Source organism: Vicugna pacos, chromosome 19 (assembly GCF_048564905.1).
Source record: "Vicugna pacos chromosome 19, VicPac4, whole genome shotgun sequence".
Lineage (NCBI taxonomy): Eukaryota > Metazoa > Chordata > Mammalia > Artiodactyla > Camelidae > Vicugna > Vicugna pacos.
Genome location: NC_133005.1, coordinates 3,164,923 through 3,190,758, shown reverse-complemented (window position 1 = coordinate 3,190,758; position 25,836 = coordinate 3,164,923). Strand labels below are relative to the sequence as shown.

General features: G+C 51.7%; 1 protein-coding gene across 13 annotated transcripts in view; it reads left to right on the top strand.

The window, feature by feature from the left end:
* Positions 1–25,836, top strand: part of RIN2 (Ras and Rab interactor 2) — a 199,029-nt gene that overhangs the window by 162,982 nt on the left and 10,211 nt on the right. For all 13 annotated transcript variants that reach the window (XM_072943698.1, XM_072943701.1, XM_072943700.1 and 10 more), the window contains 3 exons: positions 2,502–2,574; positions 7,357–7,448; positions 10,725–11,882. In XM_072943698.1, coding sequence (XP_072799799.1) covers positions 2,502–2,574; positions 7,357–7,448; positions 10,725–11,882 — 1,323 coding nt within the window. The remainder of the gene's footprint in view (positions 1–2,501; positions 2,575–7,356; positions 7,449–10,724; positions 11,883–25,836) is intronic.

The window sequence follows — 25,836 nt, the reverse complement described above, 5'->3', positions numbered from 1 at the left end:
AGGCAGGGCATGGTCCCCAGGTTTGCTGGTGGCTCAGCTGCAGGGTAGACTACACAACTGAGCCTTTTGATGGGACCTCCCTCTAAAGCCGACATGTCCCCTCTAGGCCGTCCCTGTTCAGTGTCCTGCGAAAGGCAGCCAATCATAGGCAGAAGCTAGCCCATTGGAAAAACTGACTGGCTGAAGTTTGGGAGGGGAAGCTAGTGCTCAGGAGTGCTGGTTTTCTTTCTGCTGATCCATGGTCACTGGAAATGTGAAGTCTTCAGAGGCCAAGTTTTAAATGAAAAAGGGAACACACAGTCCTGATGTACTGCCAGCCTCCCGGCAACGATCAGAAGATGGATTTAGACTCCCAAGGGGAAGGTTTCATTGAAGCCACAGGCTAGCATGCTGAGGTGTGAAGGCGAGTTTGGATGCTGGTCGATTGTCTCCGTAGGACGGTGGACCCCAGATTCTCACTTGCTTCTTGGCTTCATCCTGAGCAGACTTGAGTCCTTGCCACTGAGGGAGCTGAAGGCACTGAGGTCAATCTCAGCGCAGGTATGGGCTTCTGCTCAGCCCAGAGTCTGTGGTCATGCCGAGCCAAGTGGCCCCTAACGGGGCCTGGAGGAGACATTCTGGCCGCTGTGACTAGCCTCAGGTCAGCTGCAGACCCAGGTCTCCTGATGTTTTTCCTCCAGGCTTCTCACAGGGTCACTGGCATCCGGGAAAAACTCCCTCAGGCAAAGACGTCTGCGCAGCCAGAGAGCCTGCTAATGGCTCGCCAGTTTGTTTACATTAGGAGGGAATCAGAAGGCAGATTTCAAACCCACCCTCTTTAAGACAGTGAATTAAATATTAAGTGGGAAAAGGCGATTCTGAGTTGGCCTTGGAAGTGTGCTAGCCAAGAAGTGTGATGTATCGAAGTGGTTTTTAAATCTTGTCTAACATCCGAAGTCAACTCAGCCTGGAAGCCCCTCCCCTCCCCTCCCGTAATAAGTACAGCTACTGTGTGTGCTTCACGTTTTCTCGGTGTTCACCTGAGGTCTCTCCTGGCTGAACATTTTTCCTCCCTATTTTGTCGAGACCTCTAATCACGTCCCAGGTCCTCTCCAGGTGACTTAAATTGGCTGAAAGAGCTCGTGTGAGCAAAGCATGAAGCTGGCTGTAACTAGCTACCTCAGGCCTCATGATGATCCCCTGCTGGCCAGGGTCTGCCTCCCCTGTGAATTGAAGTGGACTGAGACGAGGAAAACCTGGCTTTAAAAAAAATGGATATTTCATCATAACATCTGGACGATGTGTTTCATAATAAAAGCCACCTCCTATTTGTATAGACTGCTTTCACATAAGTTACTCCATCAAAAAAAAAAAATTTCAGTTCCCACTACTGCCGTTCTGGGAGACAAGGGAAGTACAGTTATTGTCCATTTTACGGATGAGAAAATCGAGGCTCAGAGAAGTTAACCTACCCCTACCTTTAACTCACTAAATTGTGGTGCGCATGACTATGTGTTTCTGCCTGTCGGTCATGTGTGTCATGTGTGTCCGGGGGTGCTCCAAAAATAGTAAGCAAAATAATACAACATGAGTGAAATAACTGAGGCTGCAGAAAGGAGAGAAAGTCATCTGATTGAGGGGACAAGGCAGTCTTCACACAGCTGGGGCTGCTTGGAATGGCTTTGGAAGAACAACCGCACGGATGGCATTTCAGCCAAGAAGGCGTGAGGAGTGGGTGACAAATACGTGGAGACTTGAAGTCGAGCCACTCACTGCTCCACCGTCTGGAAGATGCACCAACGGCACGCCTTCCTGCCGGAACATCTTTTCTTTGTTGGAAGGTTGCACACTTGGCGGGGAGGGGGGTCTAAGTAAGTGAAATGAATTTTTTTTTCACTTTTTTTTAACGGAGGAACTGGGTGTTGAGTCCAGGACCTCGTGCATGCTAAGTACTGAGCTGTTCTGGCAAACTAGCTCTACCACTGAGCTATTCCCCACCCTCACACGAAAATTCATGTAAATTCAATTTACATCTTTCAGACTGAGTTTAACCCAAAGCTGTCTTATGGGAACCTTGTGTTATCCTCTCAGCTTTGCGTTCCTTCTGCCTCTTGTCTTTACTGGAGGTGGCCTGCTTGGGCAGAGAGAACTGTGCCCCAGGAGGGTCGAGGGCCGCCGGGGACTCGGTGTCCCCCAAGCCCTGCCATGTGCTGATGGTCTCTCACTCCAGCCAGTCTGGCCCCTTCGCCCTGCCCATCTTTGCATCTTGAACTTTAAAAAGAGACCGTTGTGCAATGTGCGTCTGTGCTGGTCTATTTACCAAGCCCTGGTGCATGTGCTCCGATGAGTCAGGGACCCTTCGCCGGCCTGTCTTTGGCCAGCGTGCATCCTCTGCACAGCTGGTCCTGATCAGCTGCGGGCGCGGGTTGGAGGGCGCCGAGACAGCCCTGCAGCAGGCAGCGTCGCACGGTCTTTCCTTGCTCAGGGACACTCAGCTGGTTTCCGGCATCTCTCTTTTCCAGCCTTTTCCCTGGAAGGCTCGGGAATCAGTTTTGCAGATTTATTCCGGCTCATTGCTTTCTACTGCATCAGCAGGTAAGGCCGCTTCATCTCGTGACTGTAAGCACCCGTCTGGTGTGTGTGATATGAGGGGCCCTGAGTTTTCTTGATCTGAGCCAGGCAGAGGGCACCGGGAGGCTGGCCGCCTGTGGGATGTCCCTGGAAGGCTGTCCCTGGAAGGATTGGCCCCTGAAGTGAAAGGGTCACCAGGTCCCCTGCGCCAGGGTTAAGATCAAAATACCCACTCCCCGCCCCTCCAGATGTAAATCACACACACACGCGTACACGCAGAAAGGGGCCGACCATGCAGACCTGTAACGTTTAAAGGTCCCTGATCGTGTTTCTAAAAACTCCCCAGTGGGTGCAGTTCATTCTAGACAAGAGGGTTCCTTGAGCCAGCCCAGAAATCTCGCATCAGACTCCCTGAGGCCCGCGGGGTGCCCCCGTCCTTTCTGTAACTAAAGCACTGTTTCCGTCTATGGGAAATAAAGCCCCCAGCCCTCGAGTTAACTAGTGTCGGGAAGGTTAGCAAGTGAGGGCGGCTTTCTTCTTTCTTTCTTTCTTTCTTTTCTTGTTCACCATGACAGTTTTTGAAATCAGGGATTCTTTCCATGAATGAGGATTGAAACTCACGTCTGCAGAGTCCGACACGGCCTGTTCTTGGGTAGCCGGGCTCGGTGGGCCCCCTTTGCCTTTTGGCGTCGGTTGCAGCCGACAGAGCAGAGATGGGCGTGTGCTGCTCGGGCTGTTTGCAGAGACCCCTCTCACCCCCATGGCATGCTCAGGCTGAGGAGCTTATTTGGGATCAGTGTGTTTCCTTTTAATTTAAGGGTTGGGTTCTTTCTCAGACTGAGTTGGGTGTTGGTTGCACCCTTGAGGGAGGGGGTGCTGAGCTGTTCACTCCTGGAGGTTACCAGGCTAGGCCAGCTGAAGCCACACGGTCAGTGGCCTGAGCGGGGGAGGCACTTCAGAGGGGGCACCCCCCAGGAAGAAAGGGGCTGCACCTCAAATGGACCAGGAGACACACGTGGCTGCCAGGGTGTGGGTGGAAGCCTGTGTGAGGAAATCTGTCCAAAGAGGGGAGGCCAGTGCAGAAGTCCCCGGCCATCCCCAGGGATGGACACCTGGTCTGGCGTGAGCGACTTTCAACACTAGCATGCCAACTGAAGGTGAGTTGGCCAAGGTTCACACTTCACAGTTTGCTTCTCGGTGGGTGTGCCGTGGTGAAAGCTCGTCACACCCGTAGAGTAGGATTTGACAGCAGCGCATGAAGGGCACCATCTCCATTTCTCCCCGCCGTCCGTGGTGACCATAACCTGGGAGACGGCTGCCCAGGGCTGCCTGATGACAGGGGAAGCCTGGGTAACTGACAGAGCATGAAGCAGGTGCTTACAGGAGCATCTCAATGCTTTTCCTTTTTTTTTTCCCCAGCTGCAAAAGTTCTTGATGTTTTTGTTTCCCCTTTCACATAGTGTTCCTCATTTATCTGACCAGTCACTGATTTGACCTAGTCTCACCAATGTATGTTTGAAATGTTCTAGTTGGTCACTTATCTGTGAAGATACTCAAGCAGCAGAAGGGATCAGCTTGCAGCCCTGGCGCTCACACGGTGGGTGTGTGCGCACTGGCTCCAGACTAGAGAATTCGTGGGTTCATTAAGCATATGATCTGCCACGTTGAAAGTGTGACTGAGAAGGGAGACGCAGACCTCGGCCCCCGGGGCCCGGCGGGCGTCTGCGGGCCCGGCGCGGGCAGCGTCCCGCCGCGCGCTGCCTGGAACCCACCTGGAACGCGGGTTCGAATTCAGGAGGTCCAGCCAGGCAGCACCTGAGACTGCATTTTCAACAGGCTCCCAGGTGGTGAGGCGGAACCTGCTGGTTCTAAAACCACCCTTGGAACAGAAAAGGGCGAGATTACTAATTACAATTACTAATTATTAAGTATAATTATAAATTCACGGGCTTCCTGTGTCTGTGCACCGCACATACATTATTTCTGATCTTCACAGCAGCCCTGAAGTGAGGATCGGGAAGACACTGTGGTTTGGAGAGACAGAGATTTGCCAAAGTCATTCAACTAATAAACACCAGACACTGGATTTGAACCCAGGCCTGCTTTGAAGTCCAAGCCCATTTTATCCCCTATATCCAGCACAGCTCTGCAGACCATGGGGTCCCACACACCTGGGTCCCCGTCCCCACTTCATCTTGTACTAGCTGTGAGTGGGTGCAGGGACCTCCCCACCTCTGTCCTCCTCTACTCTTCATCTGTGAAATGGGGACATCGAAGCCTCCTCGTAGGGGCACGTGCCGCCCCTGGGAGGTAAAGCGCAGTGCAACAGTAGAGGCTTAATGATAAGCCTCTGGAAATATGACAGAGAGAGCGGAGTTAAAAAAATAAATCCAGATTACGCACGTACTGCAGCTCTTGAGTGAAAGGTTTATACCAAAGATGGCTTTCTTTTGTCTGTTATGCAAGTCTGAGAGTTGAAGCCCCTTTGCTTAACAGGGTGTAGGTGAGAGGAGGTGCCTCCTTTTGTGTGTGTGTGTGTGGGGAGGCACCACGCTGAACCATGGAGAGGACTCACGCGCAACCTCTAATTTTCAAGTAGATCAAAGGCTAAAACCACCCATTAGTGAATGACAGGTGTGGCTGCCTGTTGCCTGTATCATTAAGAAAAACCAGAACCGATCATGTGATGTTGGGGCTCCAGGTCCTGCACTGGGCAGGGTAAGACCTTCAGGCCAACCGAGGTTGGTTTTGTTATATGTGGCTTTTCCCCAAAATTATCTAAAGTAAGGAGGTTTTAATTAAGTTGGTACAGCCAGAGACACATATGTTTGCGTGATGCTTTGGCGTTACCGAATTCTGGTTCCCATTCGTCTTCCTTTAGGATGGTAATGTGGGTCATTGCCTCTCCCGGGTCAGGCAGCCGTCCCCCGAGGCCCCGCCTGCTTCTTCCGGGACAGATGCCAGTGGACAGGTAGAAGGGGGCACTCACCGCGAGTGCCACCCCAGGAAAGAGGAGTCTCCCGCTGCCAACCCCAAGCGTCTGTGTGAGCCCTCGTGACCCTGTTCCCCTTTACTTGTGTTTTGCTCTTTTCATCAACCGGGCTAATTTGTTTTTCATTGTCAACAGCTTCAAGGCTTCCAAAATTCTCCAGTCATCCAGATTTAATCTGACTCAGCTCTAGAATGTTGCCTAATCTTCCTGTAAACAACTGCTTGTTTGATGTAGTTATTTTCTTCAATGGAAATGTTCAGGGCATCTTGTGTCGACAAAACACAGGCAGGAGCTCCAAGCTTTGTCCCTCACTTATCTCTACCCCAGCCAAGGAGGGGCTTCCTTGCTGTTCTTCATACACGCCAGAACCTCTCCCGCCCCAGGGCCTTTGCACCTGCCACTCCCTTTCCCTGACTCTCTGGCTGCCTTTAGATCTTCAGCCAAATGCTACCTGCTCATGGGGCCTTCCCTGGCCAGCTCTCACTCTTGAACCCTCTTCATTTGTCCCCTTTTGCTCTTTACTTTTACCCAAAGCACACATCCCTTGTCATCTGTTCTGTGAATCGCGCACTTGTTCGTTGTCTGCTGGCATCTTACTGGAATGAAGCCCCATGCAGGTGGGGACTTCTGTCTGTTTTGTTCCCAGTATCTGGAATAGCGTCTGGCTCATCGTAGGTGACCATAGACATTTGTCAAATGAATGAATGAATTCTTTCTTGTTAAGACCCATGCCACCACTGAAAAAATAAGTCTTTTTCTGATAAGTCACCGTGGTCACTGAATGTTCATTCATTCATTTATTTGAAACACACTCTCCCTGTCTGTATCAGGCAAGGCCCTGGGCTGAGCCCCGGGCGGAATTCTCCAGTGCAGAGAGCATGATCTTAACCCTCCTGTGTGAAGGCGAGCAAAGGTTAAGCCTGCCTTTGCCCTTTTGGAGGAAGCGGGAGGTCATGGTCCATACGTCTGCGGGCGGTGATGCTGCGCCCTGGCCACGGCAGGACCCTGGGGCCAGCCCCGCTCCTTGCTCTTGGGCCAGCTGGTCTGCGATGCCACAGTGGGTGTGTTTCCCGTTCTACACATGGCGCCCTGCTGCTCAGGGGCAGGGCTGTCGCATGAAGTCCCTTAGATCTGCCTGCCTTCTCGCAGCGCGGTCCAGGGGCAGGGGCAGGGGCAGGGGCAGCAGCATCACCTGGGGGCTTGGCAAGAACGCCCACTCTCCAGCCTCCCCCAGGCCTCCCGAGTCGGGGTGCGGTACAGCAAGGCCTCCGGGAGTCCTGTGCACATCACAGTTAGAGAAGCGCTGCCTTAAACTCAGGGGGATGTCTTGTCTCCGGCACACACAGGACAGGACACGGGCCCGAGCCGGCAGACGGCTCACTGAGGACCTGCCGTGTGTGAGGCAGTGGCCTAGGAAATCTTGGGTGAGGATTACACATCCCTGCCTGGGGAGTCGGGGCCCAGTATTGAGAGCATCAAGCACGTGAGTCCCTGATGTTTTAGACGTATGCTGGGCCCACCAGCGTAGTCAGCAACTCCAATATTAACTCTAGGTTCGGTTTAGCTGCCTGGAAGGCGATTTGGTCCTCGCTGCAGATACTGAAGCCACGGCGGCTGTCCCTCAGCCTGTCCCACGTGGCCAATGCAGGCAGGAGTGGTGACCCACAGTCCTATCACCAGTAGTGACAAGTTCCAGTTAGTTATGATGTGGTGTCTGCATGGGAGATTTTAAATAGTTGTAGCCAAAACACCTCTAGGATGGAAATGAAAACAAGCTGTGTAATTTACGTGTGTTCTCTTTTTTGAAAAATCAGGGACGTTCTCCCGTTCACGTTGAAGTTGCCTTACGCCATCGCAACAGCCAAGACGGAGGCCCAGCTCGAAGAGTTAGCCCAGCTGGGACTAAGTAAGTGGTGCCCCTGCCCTGGCTCTCTTGAAATGAAAGCGTGGAGCGGAGCCGGTGTCAGGCTGGTGGGCGATACAGTGTGACGTCCAAAAGTCATCCTTGGCGGGGAAGGTACAGCTCAGTGGTACAGAGCGTGTGCTCAGCACGACAAGGTCCTGGGTTCAGTCCCCAGTATCTCCATTAAAATAAGTGAGTGCGTAAATAAATAAATAAATAAATAAATCTAATTACTTCCCTCCACCCCACCCCCACAAATAATCCTCCTCTCCTTGGCAAAACTCCATGAGGTCCCTGACTCACACCTGCTGAGTCTTTTTCTGAGTCAGACGTTGAACCAGCAGCCAGAGGCAGGTGCTGAGTTTACCTGAGGAGCCCCTGAACTGCCCCCAGCATCTCCCGTTGGTGAGTTTGAGCTCCCCAAACGCCCAGGTCCTAATAGAAGGTGAACTTCTGCCATGGGTGGGGCCTTCCTGTGGCATCTTGCAGGGGGAGCGCAGTGCCTGATGCGGGGGAAGCAGCTTGGCGCCTCACGTGCACGGGTTTTATTTTAGACGAAGGCAGGGCATTGGCGGCACGTCTGTGCTTTGAGGAATTTGTCAGCAGGCGTCCAGAGTAACATCTGTCTGACTTCCCCTTGTGTTCAGTTCCGGCCCTGGTGTGCTGGGCCGGGGGTTCTGAGTGTCCTCGCAGCGGCCAGCCAGGCCCTCGCCACCCCTCCCTCCACCGCCCCCAAACACAGCACCCTGTGCCAGCCAGGCAGTGGGGGGCAGGGGCTCAGGATGTGCGATTCCCCCCGGTTTCACTTCCTGGTCCTGTTGCCTGGGAAACCTGTGGGTTTGACTTTCGTAGAAACGTTTTCCTCCTCCATGGGAAGGGGGGATTCTCTGAAGATTTCAGGGCTTCAGTCTTCAGACAGACCAGCTGCCAGAGCAAGTATGTGGGTGGAAGTCTAGGATTCTGAAGGGCAGGCACCAGGATTCCGAGGACCCAAGAAGCTGTGCCACTTGCCGCAGCAAATAAAAAATACATGTGTTCTCCTCTGGCAAGTTTTCCTCTCAGTCTGAAGAACTTGTTTTGTAGAGGGTGCCCTCGCCCAGGGAGCGTGAGGTTCACAGGGAAGCCGGGAGGGACACTGACAGTCCCCGTGAGACTTGGATTGCCTCAGAGGAACTGCCACGTGGGCCCGAGGCCCGTCGGCTGGGCAGCTGGGCCCAACGGCTGGGAACCAGAATCCTGGTAAAAATACCAGGGCGGCCTAAATGTCCCTGCTGAGAGGTCTCGCAGCCTCTGCGCGGGCTTCACCCACCTGGGAGAGAGTCTGGGATGTTTGCTGAGTTTGAAGTAACAGGGTCGGCCAGCGCGTCGGCCTCTTGACGTGCAGCTGGGCTCCGTGTCCTGCAGTGACGCCCGCCCCCACGACTCCCGGTTCGGTGGCCGGCCTGCTAGGCGTGCTTGGTGCCGGGGCTCGTGGACGGAAGCGTCCAGGGTAGCACTTGTGTCCTGCAAAGATGACGGTGAGGAAGAGCTTGCTCTGGTGGCCGCTCACCGGAAGCAAATAAAAAGTCCCATGGTGGGGGAGGTGTAGCTTAGCGATAGAGCGTGTGCTCAGCATGCACGAGGTCCTGGGGATTGAACTTTAAAATAAGTAAATAAAATACATACATACATACCTAATTAACACCACCCACAAAAGAAGTGGCACAGCAGTGGCAGTGGGAGTCCCCGGAGGACCCAAGTGCGGTGAGCGCGGCTCCGCACCGGCCAGCAGAAGTGCATCTAAGGCCAGCCAGTGGGTACTTCTCAGTTTTCTAGTACCCACCTTTAAGAAAATTAAAGGTGAAATTCATTTTTATAATTTATTTAATGTAATATCTGAAATGTTATTTCAGTATACAGTCAGTATTTTTCGAAGTATGAATAGAACAGTTCACCTTTTTTTTCATAGTGTTTGAAATCCAGCACATATTTTGTCCTTACAGCATGTCTCAATTAAGGCCCTAAATTTTCCGCAGAAATACACGGATCTGTATTTAATGATTCATTAAATTTACAATCGAAAAAGTAGATACACAGACCCAAGCTCCCGACCTCCTTAGATGCGCTTCCCCATAACCGACCCGGGCGCCAGGTTTTAAATTTAAGCCGATTCACATTAAGAAAAATTGAAAATCGAGTTCGTGTGTTGCCCGACTGGGCTTCAGGTGACTGTTGCTCCAGGGCTGGGCAGCACAGAGCTGGGGGCTGGGGGAGGAAGGAGCTGGGAGAGGAGCTGGGAGGGGCGTGGGGAGGAAGGACGAGAAGATGCAGGCAGCAGCAGACAGGCGGGGCTGAGCTCCCAGCCCCAGCCTCTCCCAGGCCTCGGACCTGCCGTTCTGGGCCCCTGGGAAGGAAACCCAGTTTAAGCAAACACAGCAAGACAGAGCTTTAGTGTGAGACTGACCTATTCCAAGTGGAAATTACAACCCTGCATTTAGCATCACCCCGGCCTCCCTCGACTGCATGGAAACCAGACCCCTCCGTCAAAGCGGGCAGGGCAGTGTGGCAGCGGCAGCCTGCGCACCGCTCCAGAGAGCGCCGCGCGTGAGCAGCCAAGGCCGGGGTGGGGGCTTTGGAAGAATGGGCAGCAAACCACCAAGATAGACCGTCGGACTCGCACTTAACATGTGCCCAAGCGGCTCTCCTGTTTTTGCTGATGGGACCCATGAGTGTATTTTTCCTCCTTTGGGGGTTTTAATGCTGAATGTGTAAAACCAGGCAGATTGTGTAACATCCCCCAGGCCCAGCTGCTGGTCCTGCCCGTTAAAGGGGAACTGCCCGGCCCTCTGCAGAGGGCATCCCGGGAGAGGCGGACCGCAGAGGACGCTGCTGCTTTGCGGGCAGACTCCGTCTTTGTGGAGCAAGTGGGGAGCCCCGTGGCCTTTTCCGAGTTTGCACTGTAACCAATCCAGTTCCTTTTTCCTCACCTGGGGAATGGCCAGGCCCGCTCTGTGCAGTGGCTGAGCCATCTCCAGGGCTTTGAAGGCAAAAAGCCTCCGGAGCCTTCCTGCCAACCCGCAGCTGGGCCTGGCCTCATTGCTCCCCTTTCCAGTAAAGAAGGAATGCAGTTAAAGCAAAAAAAAAAAAAAAAAAGAAAGAAAGAAAGAAAGAAAAACACAACACTCAAGTGTAGCACCTCCCCCTCCAGGGCCGCAGATTGCCAGGCAAGTGTGCTTGTTGGTAAGGAACGGCCAAGTGCACTGTATTTACATTCTTGTGTTCACTGATAATGACTTTCAGATTTTTGGAGCTCTCCAGCTGACAACAACCCCCCAAACCCTCCACCTCCCCATAGGCCTCTCTGCTCAGACGGTGCCGCTCCAGCCTCCCGCCAGCTCTGCCTTATAAATGGAGTGCATTCTATAAAAACGAGGACGCCTTCGGAGCTGGAGTGCAGCCAGACCAACGGAGCCCTGTGCTTCATTAATCCTCTCTTCTTGAAAGTGCACAGTCAGGACCTCAGCGGAGGCCCGCGGCGGCCCTGCACCCGGACTCCCAGCGCGAATGGCACCGAGAGGCCCCGGTCCCCCCCACCCAGGCCCCCGCCGCCCACTATTAATAGTCTGCACGCCAGCCCTCAGCTGTCCAGGACCGCGGCCCCGGCGAGCATGCCGGAAACGGCCACCCATCACCAACATGGGAACGTAGCTCTCCTTGGAGCGAAACCAACCCCCGTGCCTCCACCCCGGCTGAAGAAGCAGGCTTCTTTTCTCGAGGCAGAGGGCAGCGCCAAGACCTTGACCGGCAGCCGGCCTCGCCCGGAGCCCGCGGCCGGCCCCGCGGGCAGCGCAGGTGGAGCCTGGACAGCAGGGGAGGAGGAGGAGGAGGCGGCCCCAGGGGATTGCACAAGGGCCCAGCCCGCCGCCGCTTCGGCATCCTCGTCCCGGTCCCCGTGGTGCGGCGGCGGCGGCAGACAGAGGCTGAGTGACATGAGCCTCTCCACTTCCTCCTCCGACTCGCTGGACCTGGACCGCAGCATGCCCCTGTTTGGCTACGAGGCAGACACCAACAGCAGCCTGGAGGACTACGAGGGGGAGAGCGACCAGGAGACCATGGCCCCCCCCATCAAGTCCAAGAAGAAGAGGAACAGCTCCTTCGTGCTGCCCAGGCTCGTCAAGTCCCAGCTCCGCAAGATGAGCGGGGTGTTCAGCTCCTTCCTGACGCCGGAGAAGCGCATGGTGCGGAGGATCGCCGAGCTGGCTCGGGACAAGCGCACCTACTTCGGCTGCCTGGTGCAGGACTACGTGAGCTTCCTGCAGGAGAACAAGGAGTGCCACGTGTCCAGCACCGACCTGCTGCAGACCATCCGGCAGTTCATGACCCAGGTGAAGAACTACCTGTCCCAGAGCTCAGAGCTGGACCCCCCCATCGAGTCACTGATCCCCGAAGACCAAATAGGTGAGTGCCCACCTGCCTCTTTTTTTTTTTTTTTTTTTTTACTATAAAATATACTGTGGCCTGGCAGGACAGTGCATCCCGCATTAGTTATCTTGGGGGCAGTTTTCTCCCGAGTTCAAACCAGCAGCCCGCACCACCCCCTGGACTGGTTCGAGCCAAAACACAGCTTCTTAAAGTAGACTTCACGTTGTGCCTGACTTGGCTGCTGCAGACCAGGCTTGGGTATGTTTGGGGGAGCGACTGGTGGGGACGGCAGGATGGTTCCGTTCAGGGATGGAGTGTGCCTTCTGAGGGCCCGGTTCGTGCTGTGTGTGTGACATGACTGTTGAGTGTCTTGCTCAGGTGCGTCTCCGTAGGCTGTGTGTGCACAGAAAGGTGTTCTGCTATCTTCTGAGAAGCCGTAGTTTGCTCTGCTGTGGTGGGGAGTAGCTTTTTTATGTTCAGAAGAGTGCAGAGCTCACGGTGTGCAGCTGCCCGAGTTTCCATAGCGAACACGCCTGTGTGGCAAGCACCCGCTCAGCAGAACGTGACCAGCATCTGGAAGCACCCCACCCCGGGACCCCTGCCCTGTCCTCCTCCTCCCCAAAGGGTAACCACCCTGTTGGCGTCCAATCATAGAATTCCGTAAGAAGCACTCTTCTGGAGTAAGCACAAAAAAAAAAAAAAAAAAAAATCCAGGGGAGAGGTTTGCTCTGTGTACCTTTAAAATGAGTAACATGTTTGGAGGTCACATGAAAGGTGTTTGCTCTGAAGTCAAGGGGAAATAATTCCTCTGTAACCTCATTGGAGGACTGAATTGCTGGTAGTTACTTTGGCCAAGGGAAAATTGAATTTGGCAAGCTGTCTTTTTTTCCAGGGCGAGAGTGTTCAGGGTTTTTTTTTTTTTTTTAAGAAGGTTGACTCTGAAGGGCTCGTTTCAGAGCCCTCCTCCACTGGGTAGCAGCAGCCAAACCAGCTACCAAACAGTCACCCCGGCGGTTTCATAAAGCAAACCCCACGGTTCTTCCTTCCGACTGGGTCTGTTTGTCGAAAGTAGTAAACAGTGTGTGGTCAGAGTGCTGTCTCTCTGTCTCTCTGTCTCTGTCTCTGTCTCTCTCCTTTAAGTGAGCTTCGCAGTTCTTTGATTTTCTCACAAAGGAATCAAAGCCTTGTTTGTTTCCCTGTGGCTTGTCCCTGGGCCCACGGGGCGTGGTTACAGCAGGGAGGCTGATGACGGGTCAGCTGGAAGAAATGTGCCCCGTGAGGTGCCTCAGAGACGGAAAAGCCTTCGGGAAGACAGAGTAGCCACACAGGCCACCTGTGTCCCTGTCCCCCAGAGCCTGCCTCTTGGGGAGACCCGCTCAGACCCCAAACCTACAGGAGCAGCTTCCTCTGGGAGCGCCCGGGGGCGAGCCAGGCGGGCGCTGATGTCAGCCCTGCGCTATGTGGCTTCAGCGCCAACCAGCCCACGGAGATGGGGCTCCTCCCCGGGGAAGGAGCCTTCCCTGCCTTCCCCGCTGGTGCTGGGAGCGCCAGCCCGAGTGCTGGCCCAGGAAGCTCCTGCCAGCTTCTTTGCGGGTGCACTTCAGACAGGGTGCTTGCTTTGGGAGCACAAGGTCACATTTTCTCCCAAAACAAATTTGAGGTTGGCAGGCAGTCTGTGCCACAGACACTTTGCTGTTCCAGGAGGAATTTTAAATTTTAAATTTCAATTTAAAATCTAAGATCATATGAGGAGGGAAACTGACATCTGGGGAGCCCCTGGTTTGAGCCAGGCAGCCAGTCCAAGCACCTGCAGTGGGTCCCGGCCTCGGCCCTGTGAAGCAGGCGTCCGTGTGCAGCCAGGCAGGGCTCTGGCAGGTGCAGCCATGTGTCCCAGGGCCACACCAGCCAGGAACTAGCCCTGCAGCATTTGAACTCCCTTCTTTTCTTTTTTTAAAGTAAGTTTAATTAAGATCTTTTTTGTTGTTGCTGTTGGTTTTGATGGAGGTGCTGGGGATTGAACCCAGGACCTCGAGCATGCTAAGCATGTGCCCTACCGCTGAGCTACACCCTCCCCCCCGAACTTCCTTCTGTCTGATTCAAAGCCTATGTCTTTAGAACCTTACCCTCCGCCCCCAGCTGCCACCCGTGTTCACATTTTCTCGGCAGAAATTAAGGAGGATTGAAAAAAATGCTTAATTATGTTGTACACCTAAAATGAATACAGTGATATTTGTCCATTATATCTCAATGAAAAATTAAATTTTTTACTAGAAAAATTAAGGGGAATTGGAAGAGTAGGCTGGCCCTTTGTGGAGGCGACTCAGATGGACGCTGCCTGTGGAGGTGTGGGTGTGGCCAGCCTGAGCATTGCCACACTTTTTTTATTGGTTTGTTTTGGTTTTTTTAAGCTTTTGCATTCGAGCAGACACTTCATCATGTGTTTTGTTTCCCCAATGAAACCATTAGTCAGTTTTGAAAGTGCGGTGGATGCGCTGGGCTTTTGAAATTAAGGGGGTGGGGCAGAGCAGAGGGTGCCCTGAGACACTCTGAACACGCCCAGCTGGAGGGAAAGATGCGGCCCTAATTATTAGAAAGCAGTGCCTGTGCGTGAGCAAGTTTAGAGTCGGACGCTGGGAAGAAAATAGGGTTAGTCTAATTGTCTGCTTTACATCTTCCTGAAAGAAGGGCTCTCAAGTTTACTAAGGATTGTTAATACAGTGACACCTTCAAGCCTCATAACCAACGCAAGTCTGGTCCATTTGTGTAGATTTTATTCATGTTTTGCAGATTCAGGAATGGAGGCCAAGATGGGTGAAGTGACTTGCAGGGGGTCACTTTGCTGCTGGTAAGGAGGGAGCTTCAACCCACGTCTTGAGCCTAATCTTGAGATGACTCTCCAGGTCATCTGTTCATCCCCACCAATCTCACTTCCTGGGAGGGTGTGATTCACTTTGAACGTCACCCCGAGAATTCCAAGCCTCAAATTTCTTGTGAACAGGTGTCTACTGATGCTTGGAAAGCTCTTCAGGAATGCCAGCTGGGGTTCTCTGCTTCAAAAACATCTTGTCCTGTCCGCCTTTCCCACAGCTTCAAACAGGGGAGCGCTGCACTGGGAGGTGGGAATTCAGATTTAGAGCCTAGACTTACAGAATTCCATCCTGAATCAAGGAAGTTTGAAGGAGGTAGTTTGCTGGTTTAACCCACGTAGAATTAGAGCCATCATTCGTATGTGAAAAATGACCCCGTGAACGCCTGTGCGTATGCGTTTGGTGTATGGATACAGTGCTAACCTGTCGTCTTCAGAGAAGGGTTCTTCCGCTGCATAGAGAAAAGCCAATGTTGTCCCACCCACTGCCATGTTGTCCAAATGCTCCTGCCACGGCCCCGGAGGTCAGCACTTTCCAGGTGAGAATACAGTGATGAACGGTCCATCTCAAGAATGAAGAACTGCCAGTCTACATGGTTGTGCCCAATTGTGGAGAATCAGAGTTCTGTTTAGACTGCTCTTTAAAGTACTTCCACACACAGCCCTGCCTTTCGGGGGTTCAGGTATAAATGCCAGTGGGTTGACATCAGCTTCGCTCTCCTGGTTGGAGGATGAGACCAGATGAGTTCCCCCAGGAGCCAGCCCTCTCTGGGTTCTGGGGCCGCGTAAGTGTTTCCCTGGTGAGATGCTCTCCACCCCCCACCCTCAAAAGTGGTACATGAAGGGACAAATGGCGGCTTTAACAAGGTGTGTACAGCGTTTGGCAGCCGACTTAAAAGCCTGGGATCGGTGACTTCATCGACAGAGTGAGGTATACTCACCACCGGTGTGTCCCGCCCTCCAAGGTGCAGACAAGTGCAGCACGTGTCCTGACACGTGTCCCACATTGGTGGGTTCTCACATCACCGCACTCTTGCTTTAGTCCCTTTCAGCCGGTGGGAGAAATTCATCCAGACTTTCTGGTAGTGAAGTCTATACTTCGCAGAACTGATCGCATTCTTGTGGTTAGTATTTTTTATTTTATTCAAGCAAATTTTTATTCGAAAAACTTCTGATTTGATGTTAATCTTGGGAAAAGCCCTCTGTTTTCAAGTCTTTTTTCAAGAAAAGCAAAATCTTTCCAACTCCAAACTTGTTAGTAATCCCACATGTTCTATTTCATCCAAACTGCCCACCAAAGACTATCAACAAAGATACAAAGAAGCCAGCCGTCCGTATTCCTGAAAGTCAGTGAAAAACAAGACAATACTGTTTTGCTTTCCTTAATTGCCATCAAAATGTGTCTTTCCTCTGAAGAGTATTTTAATTGTTTGAAGAAAAAGTATCCTCAAACTCAATTCCTACATATTTCAAAGAGGATGTCAGTGTACATGTATGGGAGTTTTATTTTTTTTAATAGAGAAATGATACTGAAATGTGGTTAGACACCAGAGAGCGTAGTGTGAATAAGAAAGGGGGTTTGAGGTCATTCCGTAGGCATTAAAAGAGTCACAACTACTTTGCTTTTTTTAATGAGCATTCAAGTCTGACTCAAGCTTCAAGATCTAGTGTGACTTGCTTTTACTTTTTAATTCATAGTTTCGTTTAAACCCTTCAGTTATTATATTACCTGCTTTTCTTTCCTTCCTCCCTTCTTTCTTTCTCTCTCTTCCTTCCTTCCTTCCTTCGTTCTTTCTTTCTTTCCTTCTTTCTTTCTTTCTTTCTTTCTTTCTTTCTTTCTTTCTTTCTTTCTTTCTTCCTTCCTTCCTTCCTTCCTTCTTTTCTTTCTTTCTTCCTTCCTTCCTTCCTTCCTTTTCTTTCTTTCTTTCTTTCTTTCTCTTTCTCTCTCTCTCTCCTTTCTTTCTTTCTCTCTCTCTTTCTTTCTTTCTTTCTCTTCTTTCTTTCCTTCCTTCTTTCTTTCTTTTCTTTCTTTCCTTCCTTCCTTCCTTCCTTCCTTCCTTCCTTCCTTCCTTCCTTCCTTTCTTCCTTTCTTTCTTCTTCTTTTTTTTTTTTTATAAAGAGTTCTGAAAGTTGTAGCCGGAAAGGCATATTGGTGCGGAGTTGAGACTAAAACCTTGACTCTGCCTTCTGATTGACTGGAAGGAGTGAACCTCCTTGAATGTTAACAGGGGTGGGGGGAGGAGAAAGATCGACCTCTTACAGCGTATATATTGTTTTTGAAAATTAGTTTAAATAGAAGCCTACAGCAAGAAGCCCTTCTTTCCCCAGGGGGCATCATTTGTGGTATAATTTTTACTTAAGGGCGCCATCATTGGGTTCATTATGTTACGTCAATCAAAAGAAGGGTCACAGCGCTGGAGTTAAGAATCTCCGGCCAGGCGTCCCGACTCCCTGATGCCCGGAGCCAGGGAGCCGTAGGCTCCGGAATTCACAGGGTGGGTGGGCGTGAATGCGGACGCACGAGGAGGCGCACGAAGACACCTGCGCTAGGGTGTTTTCTGACTGTGTTCCTAGAATCTTCCAACTTGAGAGAGATAAGCACCTCCTGGACAGGAAACGAGAGGAAGCCACGTGGCCACTGAGAGCGTGACCCGAGGCGCACCTGAAGGGCCACACTGACTGGAAGCGTGGGAATCGGATTCTGAAGAGATTTACATCACTCTACTCTCGACAAGAGGACGGCTCTGATTGGCTGTTTGGCGAGGCCATCATCCCCAAGGGCGGTTCTGATTGGCTGTCTTGGCGAGGCCGGCACCAGGTAGAGGAGCCCTCGTCCCAGCCACACGCACAGCCTTGCCGCACTGGCCTGGTCTCCCAACAGGGACCACGTCCTGCAGGCACAGCCCTGCTCCCGCGCAGACACAGCATCCACCTGGGAGGTTCTCACTTATCGTCCAGGCTCAGGGGCTTCTTTCAGAAGCCAGAAGTCACCGCCCACCTCCTCTGGCAAGTCAGAGTACGTATTAAATGCGTCCTGTTTTCAGTCGAGACGCCTGACAGCCCCTGCAGTGGTTCCGGGAACACTGATGCATAAATCCCCTAATGCCTGGGGAGGCCCTGTTTAGTATCCTCGCTTTTACAGATGTGGAAACAAAGCCGAGCAAGGGCAGGCCAGGATGCAAGGAAGACTCAAGCCAGCTCGTGTGGTGGCTTTTCCTGCGCCCCCCGTGGCGGCCACCCCTGCACGTAGTGAAGTTCACCCCACGCCAGAGAGCCCTGCCGTCCACGTGACTCAGTGACGGTGTTGCCCTGGATCTCCAGCCCAAGGCTGAGCTTGCCAGGTTTCTGCCCTATACTCTGTTCTTCGGAAGCAAGCCACTACATGCCAGTCACACTCCAGGGATGAGGGTAGAATTAAGCACCACCTCCCAGAGGCCAGGAGATCTACATAAATTATGTAGAATTTTTCTGTGAGGAAGATTGGTCTCTTTCCACTGCCTTCAGTTTTACCAGCCGTTTACCAGAAGGCACTGAAGTAAGTCTGCCGCGTTTCAAACATAAGGTGTCCTATGAATGTAGTGTATGCTTTTCCGTGAAATGCCCTTCCTTGAAGCCCTCCAAACTGAACAGAAATAGAAGTGAGTAATCACCACCCCAGTGCCTGTTATTTTTATTTTGGTGTCGCCTCTGCTGGGCTGGTGGGCTCTTCCTTCCAGTGCTAAGGCATCATTTATTATTTACTATTGAAGGGCCGAAGCCTGCACTGCTGGCAGTGCTTAAGCAAACCCAGGTCACAGGACATCCCTGCAGGGGCCTCTGCCAGCTGCCCCACATCCGGGCGATGCGCTTGTCACTAGACTCACACTTTCTGTATTTTGCACGGGTAAGGAGGAGAAACATGATACTCATGTAACCACACAAAGGAAGGATTTTCAGTTCAATTCGGAAGTTGCTTCTGGAGCACATGCTACGTATGGGCCTCAGGCTCAGGGCTGCAGACAGCTCAGGTGACTCCCCCCAAGTCTGGTGTGCAGACGGCTTCTCGAGGAGAGCAGTCAGGTTTGCTCTGTGCGCGGCAGATGCAGCAAAGAACCCCGAGGATGCAGGGATGGGGAAGCCAGCCGTGCGGGGAGACAGGCAGACAAGGTTTCCCTGGGAATCCCCGTCGGGAAAGGCGAGCAGCCCACCAGACACAGGGAGCAGCGTGTGGAAAGGCACAGAGGCACAGATGATTGCTTCCTGCTGGCTTCAGCGAAAGCATAGGCTGCTTGTTTATAGGGATGTGGCGGGAAGAAGGGATGTAGGGCAGGGCAGGGCCGGGGCACATCCGGTGCCGTCTGAGTCTTCAAGGTGGTGGAGGGCACTTTAGAAAGATCACCCCAGGCAGGGTAAGAGTCAGACTTTTGAACAAGCTCTCTAGCTCAGGTAGCAAGCCATCAAATCAGATGCTGGCCAACACCGCCTGTGATCTGCATGGTGAGCCAGGGTACCAGGAGCCTGGAGTGGGCGGACATGGAGCAAGGACAGCAGTGTGTCCCGGGCCTCCCCAGTCAGTGGACCAAAAACCGCTGGCAGTGAACCGAATCCACCTACACGCTTGCTCATCTGAAATGGGGCTGGGGGCTCTCTGTTCCTGTCGTTCTTAAAGACATACAGCTGCCCTAGATGCTCAGCTTATCTGTGGTTTTGAGCTGTGTGGCGGGGACAGAATGAGGTTGTGACAAAACACTGGGAGTTTCAGGGCAGGAAAACCCCAAGGTTCAGATCTTCTTTGTACCTATGGATGGGAGGGGCTGAGGAAGAGTAAGAAGACAGGCGGGAGAAAGATGTACAGGAATCCTTTGGTATTTGCCAGGGGAGGGGGGCTCCAGGACCCTTCACGGATACTGGAGTCCATGGATGCTCAAGTCCCTTGTATAAAGTGATGCAGTGTTTGCATATCACCTACTCACACCCTCCCCTTCACTTTCGATCATCTCTAGATCACTTATAGTGCCCAGTGCACTGTAAATGCTGTGTAAATAGGCTGTGGGCAGCAAATTCAAGTTTTGACTTTTGAAATTCCCTGGAATTATTATTTCCAGAATATTTTCAATCCATGATTGGTTGAATCCCCTGATGTGGAAACCTGCAGATACAGACTGTACAGAAAGCCAGGCGGCTTTTCTTTTCTTTCTTTTTTTAAAATTGAAGTAGAGTTGATTTACAATGTTGTGTTAGTTTCTGGTGTACAGCAGAATGATTCAGTTATACACATATACATATGTGTATATCTTCAATTTAGGTTATTGCAGGCTATTGAATATAGTTCCCTGTGCTGTACAGTAGGACCTTGTTGTTTATCTGTTTTATATATGGTAGTGTATATCTGCTAATCCCAAACTCCTAATTTATCCCTCCTCCCACTTCCCTTGTGGTAACCATAAGTTTCTTTTCTATGTCTGTGAGTCTATTTATGTTTTGTAAGTAAATTCATTTATGTCATTTTTTTAGATTCCTCCTATAACTGATATCATGAGACATTTTGTCTTTCTCTGTCTGACTTACTTCGCTTAGCGTGATGGTCTCCAGGTCCATCTATGTTGCTGCAAATGGCATTCTTTCTTTCTTTTTTTATGACTGAGTAGTATTCTGTTGTATAAATATACTACATCTCCTTTATCCAGTCATCTGTCCATGTCTTGGCTCTTGTAAATAGTGCTGCTATGAACAATGAGGCGCATGTATCCTTTTGAATTGGAGTTTTCTCCAGATGTATGCCCCGGCCCGGCATTGGTGGTATAGTGGTTAGCATAGCTGCCTTCCAGATGTATGCCCAGAAGTGGGATTGCTGGGTAGGGTAACTCTGTTTTCAATCAGGTGGCTTTTCAATTAATCAAACCAAGTAAACCACAGGTAGCACAGGAGAAAAACATAACAGGCCCGAATCAGTAATCCTGGAGCCTTTTTCAAAGGCACACACTCCCCATTCAACAGGAGCAGAGGGGACTCGTCAGTGGTCTTTGCCGGCTCGCTGGGTGGCAGGTGCACATGGGGTGCTCATGGTGTAGATCTCAGCCAGTCCTCCCAGCAGCTCCATCAGGAAGCTGTGAACGGCCCCACTTCACAGATGAGAAGGCAGAGGCTCATCTTCTCTCACGGCCGCAAGGTAGAAAACCACTCATCTGGACTTCACATCTGCCCAAGGGCCACGGGGACCCTGCGTGGTCTGTCTGCTCTATGAGTAGTTTGCACAGAGGAATGGAGAGGAGTGGCTGGGTACTCCTGGGGCCGCCCGGGGTCACACCTCAACTCTGCTGAGAAGGGCGGATACACTTCCTGCTGAGAGGCAGAAGCCAGTGGTGGTTCAGGGTCAGGGCTCAGACTGGACTGAAGTCCCAGCCCGGCTGCCACTCAGCTGTGTGTGCTTGGTCACAGGCCTCAACCCCTCCGTGCCTCAGTTTCTTCATCTGTAGCAGGGTTACCCAACACTGCCATGCACACCCCACGGACACTCCCTTCCCGCTGGATTTCCACCAGAACCCTGGTCCGGGGTGATGGAAAGGCTGGGGAGGGAATGCCCAGCCCACCGGCGGGAAGCTGCCCTCAGGCAGAGACCTCCCCGGGCGGACTGGGACAGCTCCGAGGCTGCCCTGCGCTGTGTCTCTTCCCGGTGGTGACTGCTTGACAGCACGCACGCCCTGGGCTGCCTGCCCCTGTCCGCGGCCTGTGCTCCCAGACGCCCCTCCCCAGGGAGCTGCTCAGGCCCTTGTCCCTGGGGGCTTTTGGGAGACCCCGAAGACAAACAGGGCTCATGTGCTCGTGTCAGCTGAAGGCTGGTTCAAATACGCATTAAGCGCGTACACATGCTTGAAAAGCACTGCCGCCCGGTCAGCATCAGTCCGGATCCATCAGCCAGTTACGCGGCCAAAGGAAGTCAGGTGAGCACATAAAGAAAGAGCCAGCTCGTTCTGCCCTTCCTGTTCGGAGCGAGGCCTGCTGTGCCGTCTCCTGGCTTCACGACCAGGTTCTCCACTGTCCTGGGAAGGTCACTGGACCTCTGAGCCTCGTGTGGATCTGCAGAACGAGGTGGGACTCGCCCCTCCGTCACAGGGCGAGGCGAGGGCACCCGCCCGGCCCCGCACGACAGGGACTGCGCTAGCAGACGGCCCTCCGCGTGAGCGATTGTAAGCGTTTCCGTTTCACAGTGGGAGTTCCCCACCAAGAAGGCCCCCCTCTTGCCATCAGACATGAGCTTCTATTTCTCCTACTTTGCTTTTTCGAAAAAATAATCAGGATACTAGAACTTGACTAAACCAAGAGGTCAGAGGACCTAACCTCCCCTTGGATCTTTGTTGAGTAACTTTAGGTCGCAACCTGTGCATTTTGAGCATGTTGTTTAGATTCACTGTTAGAATCTTTGGAGAACACTGAGAGCCTTTTTGTTTTAACCATCAGTCGGGTTCAGGCTGTTCCTTCCGTCCTGCCCACTGTGGGCCATGACTGGATGGCATTTCAGAAGTTCAGGCAATGACGGTGAGAAAGGGGTGGTGACGGCCAGAGTCACTTAGAAAGAGGGAACTGGGCTGGCTGCCCAGCCTCCTGGTCACCCCTTCCCGAGACCCGCGCCTTCTCCGAACTTCACCTCCGCCTCTGGGCTCTCGCTTCCCCTTTGGTGGCAGTGGGTGAGCAGAAAGTGTCCTGACCTGGCTGATGAGTGGTCTGTCCTGTGATGGTTCCCTGTCTCCTGTCTGACTTTCTCTGGCATCTGTGCTGCTGATGAGGTGAAGTAACGGACGGCAGGCTTCACAGCACTAGAGCCCAGTGACTGGAACTCGGCTTATAAATCTGTCTCAGGTCACACTGAGGCAGGAGCCCCAGGCCACTCCACGCCCTGGACTTTGGGACCAGTGGAGAAGATGTCTGTAAATTTTTTCAGAAACTTTATTTCCGTTTATTTACTCAGTTAGTAGTCGGTGTCTAACACTCAGAATTCTGTACCTCAGACAGTTCTCCAGGATTTTCTTATTTCTCTGTTTGTAGATGGACACAGTCGCCACAACCAGAGTTCTTGGGTGTGAATCCCCGCCCCCCCGTTTTGCCATCCGCGTGGCATCAATCTCTCTGGGGTTCAGTTTCCTCATCTATAAAATGAAGAGATAATAGTCCTCCCTCCATGGGTTTGTTGGAGGATGTCCTCACATCTTGAGTGCAGAACAGCATCATTCTTGGATTCTTGGATTTTAAAGCAACCGGAGGTGGGGGAGGGTGTGGCTCAGTGGGAGAGCGACTGCTTAGCATGACGAGATCCTGGGTTCAATCCCCAGTACCGCCATTGAAATAAATAAGTAAACCTAATCACGTCCTCCCCACCCCCCAAAATTTTTTTAAATGAATAAAGCAATCAGAGATGATGGAAAATAGCAGATAGTAGTCGTTTACAAGCAATATGATAGGTCTGCTCTTTCCTTTTATTCTGAGCTAGCCCACAAGCTGAAAGATTTTTCTGTTCCTTTTGTTCCATAAAATCGTTTTTCCCTCTTGCTTCGGGGGCAGGACCTGGTTTTCCTATTGGAGAGAACCAGTCGGGGACTTCTTTTTTCCTAGTCATTATGTTTATTAAGGATTTGCAAGGGTGGGGAGGAGTGGTTAGGAGTTAAGTTCTGAAAAAGAATGCAAAGAGACCAGTCTTTCTTATTTCTAAATTATGGCCTTTAAAAAATGTACTGAAACAATTTTTTTTTCCTTTGGGGTTTTAAGGGAGTGAGCACACGGCAGTGGGTCCTGGGTTTCAGCTCTCCTAGCAGACTTCCACAGTCCCACCGGTTTCTGAGGGTGGAGTGTACAGTGCAAAGGCCAGAATCCCTTCCCTGGGGACGAGGGTGAGTTGCACAAGGGACCCTCAGCCTGCTGGTGACCATCTTTCTGCTGCTGCCCCCCAGGCACAGCACAGAATCTTTCAGAGTGATTTGTGTGACTGCTCTGGCCCAGAGGTGATCAGTCTGGCTCTGAAGTTAAAAGTCGCCCTTGGGGTTCAAGGTGGAAATCCCAGGCTGGTCTCCAGCAGGTGTTTTCCGTGGGTTGATTTATCCCGCGGTTATTGAGGGTGAACTTACATCCATAAAGTGTGCAGGTCTCAAGTGCTCACTCAGCACGACGATTTTCACACATGTCACCACCACCCAGATCCAGACACAGAACGTCTCCCCCTCCCACAGCCCCGCTTACTCCCAGTCCTGGCTTCTGTCGTCGCAGGCTGGTTCTTCCCACTCTTGAACTTGGCAAAGATGACGCTCATCCGTGTCCGGCTTCTTTGTCCTCTGAGACTCAGCCAGCCGTGTCTGGAGCTGCAGCGTGCTCTTCCAGGGAATGACTCTCCCATTGTCTGAACTCAATTTCCTGGATTCCACTGTGCGGATGTGTCCTGGCGCCCATGCCATTGGGAGGGGCCTTTGCGTTGTCTGCAGTTTGGGGCTATTATGAATAATGCTGCCACCAGCATTCACATGCGTTCCTGATGCACAACGGACGTGATGTTCGTCCCCCCTTGTTGGCCTCCTTTTAAACAGAGTGGTGATTACCAGGAATGCAGCTTCAGAATCTTTGTGTGGAGGGACCGGTCAATGTTTATGAACTTGAGCTCTAGAACGAAGAGACCATTTACTTTGAAAAGCAGTAGTGGGGAGGGTATAGCTCAGTGGTAGAGCATGTGCTTAGCATGCACAAGGTCCTGGGTTCAATCCCCAGAACCTCCATTAGTAAATAAATAAATAAATAAGCCTAATTACCTACCCCCAAAAAAACTATTAAAAAAAGATAAAGACAAAAAAGAATGAAAAGCAGCTTGGTTGGTTGTGCATCTTCAAGCAAACCATTACTATCTCCAAGCCTCAGTTTCCTCATCTGTAAAAAGGGCCTAATAGTAGTACTGTGCAAAAATAATAGAGTTGTTGTTAAGAATTAGATGAGATAATGAGCTAAAGCCCAGCCTGGCTGAGCACTGCGTGTTAATTGCTGTTACCGACTTTTCATCAGAATGACCATTTGGGGTGAAGTCAGAGACGCTCTAAGACTTTATATAAGTTTGTTAACACGACAGAACCAATGCAGACCAACTAATTTGTTTTAATCCCAGATGTGAACTGAAAATGTTCTGTTTTTTATCTTACTTAATAACCTCTTTTGCTTCAACTTTGAATGTCTGGAGTGATATAAACCCTGTATTTAAACAAAGAGATCTCCTGATGGGAGATGTGGAAGTGGAGGAACAAAGGAAACCTTGAGCCAGGAAAGTTGGCTGTCATGGGATCAGCACCAGCTCGCGGCATCAGTTTGAACTTTGGGTTGTGGGACAATTTTTTTGGTGTCTGTGTGCCTGGCTTAGATTTATCCTTGTCCCTGACCTTCTAATAATTGGGGATGATTTGGAGTCAATGTGATCTGATGCTGTGTCAGGAATTCCACAGGCCAGAGGGGGAGCTTGACCGTTCCCACGGATCTGTGGGCTTCCGACATGAAAGGACGTCAAATGTCAGATACTCCGTGTGGCTGTTACCCGGCTCACTTTGACGAGCGTGTGAAACATTTGAGACGGAAAAACTAATGTTGAGGAAGCTGAGAGCTTATCTTTGTGCAAACCATCTCCAGCCCAGACCTCCTCCAGGTTCACGGTCCCAGTCGCTGTGCTGTCAGCCGTGTGAGCTACTCCCTGGGCAAAACCGTGCAGAGGAAGAGGGGACAGGAAGGCCTCCCGCACCTGGGGGCGCCTCCTCGCTCTGAGCAGAGACACGCTTCAGGACTTCTTCAATGTTTGTTTTGAAATCATTTCAGATGTAGACAAAAGTTGCAAAAAACGGTATGAAGAAACCATGTCTGCCCTTTACCCAGAGTCCCCAGTGTTAGCGCTTTGCCCAGCTTGCTTCGCCCCTTGTCTTTCTCTGTTTACACGCACACAGGAACATGCACGAACGCGCGAGTGCATACACACGCACACACACCTTTTTTTCTGGGCTACTTGCAGGCACTGTGTCCCTTTATCCCTAAATACTCAGTGTGAACTTCCTGAAAACAGGGCCATTGTGTTACAGAATTGCAATAAAATTAACACTGCTTCAGTGCGAACAGGATTACCTAACCTGCGGGCTT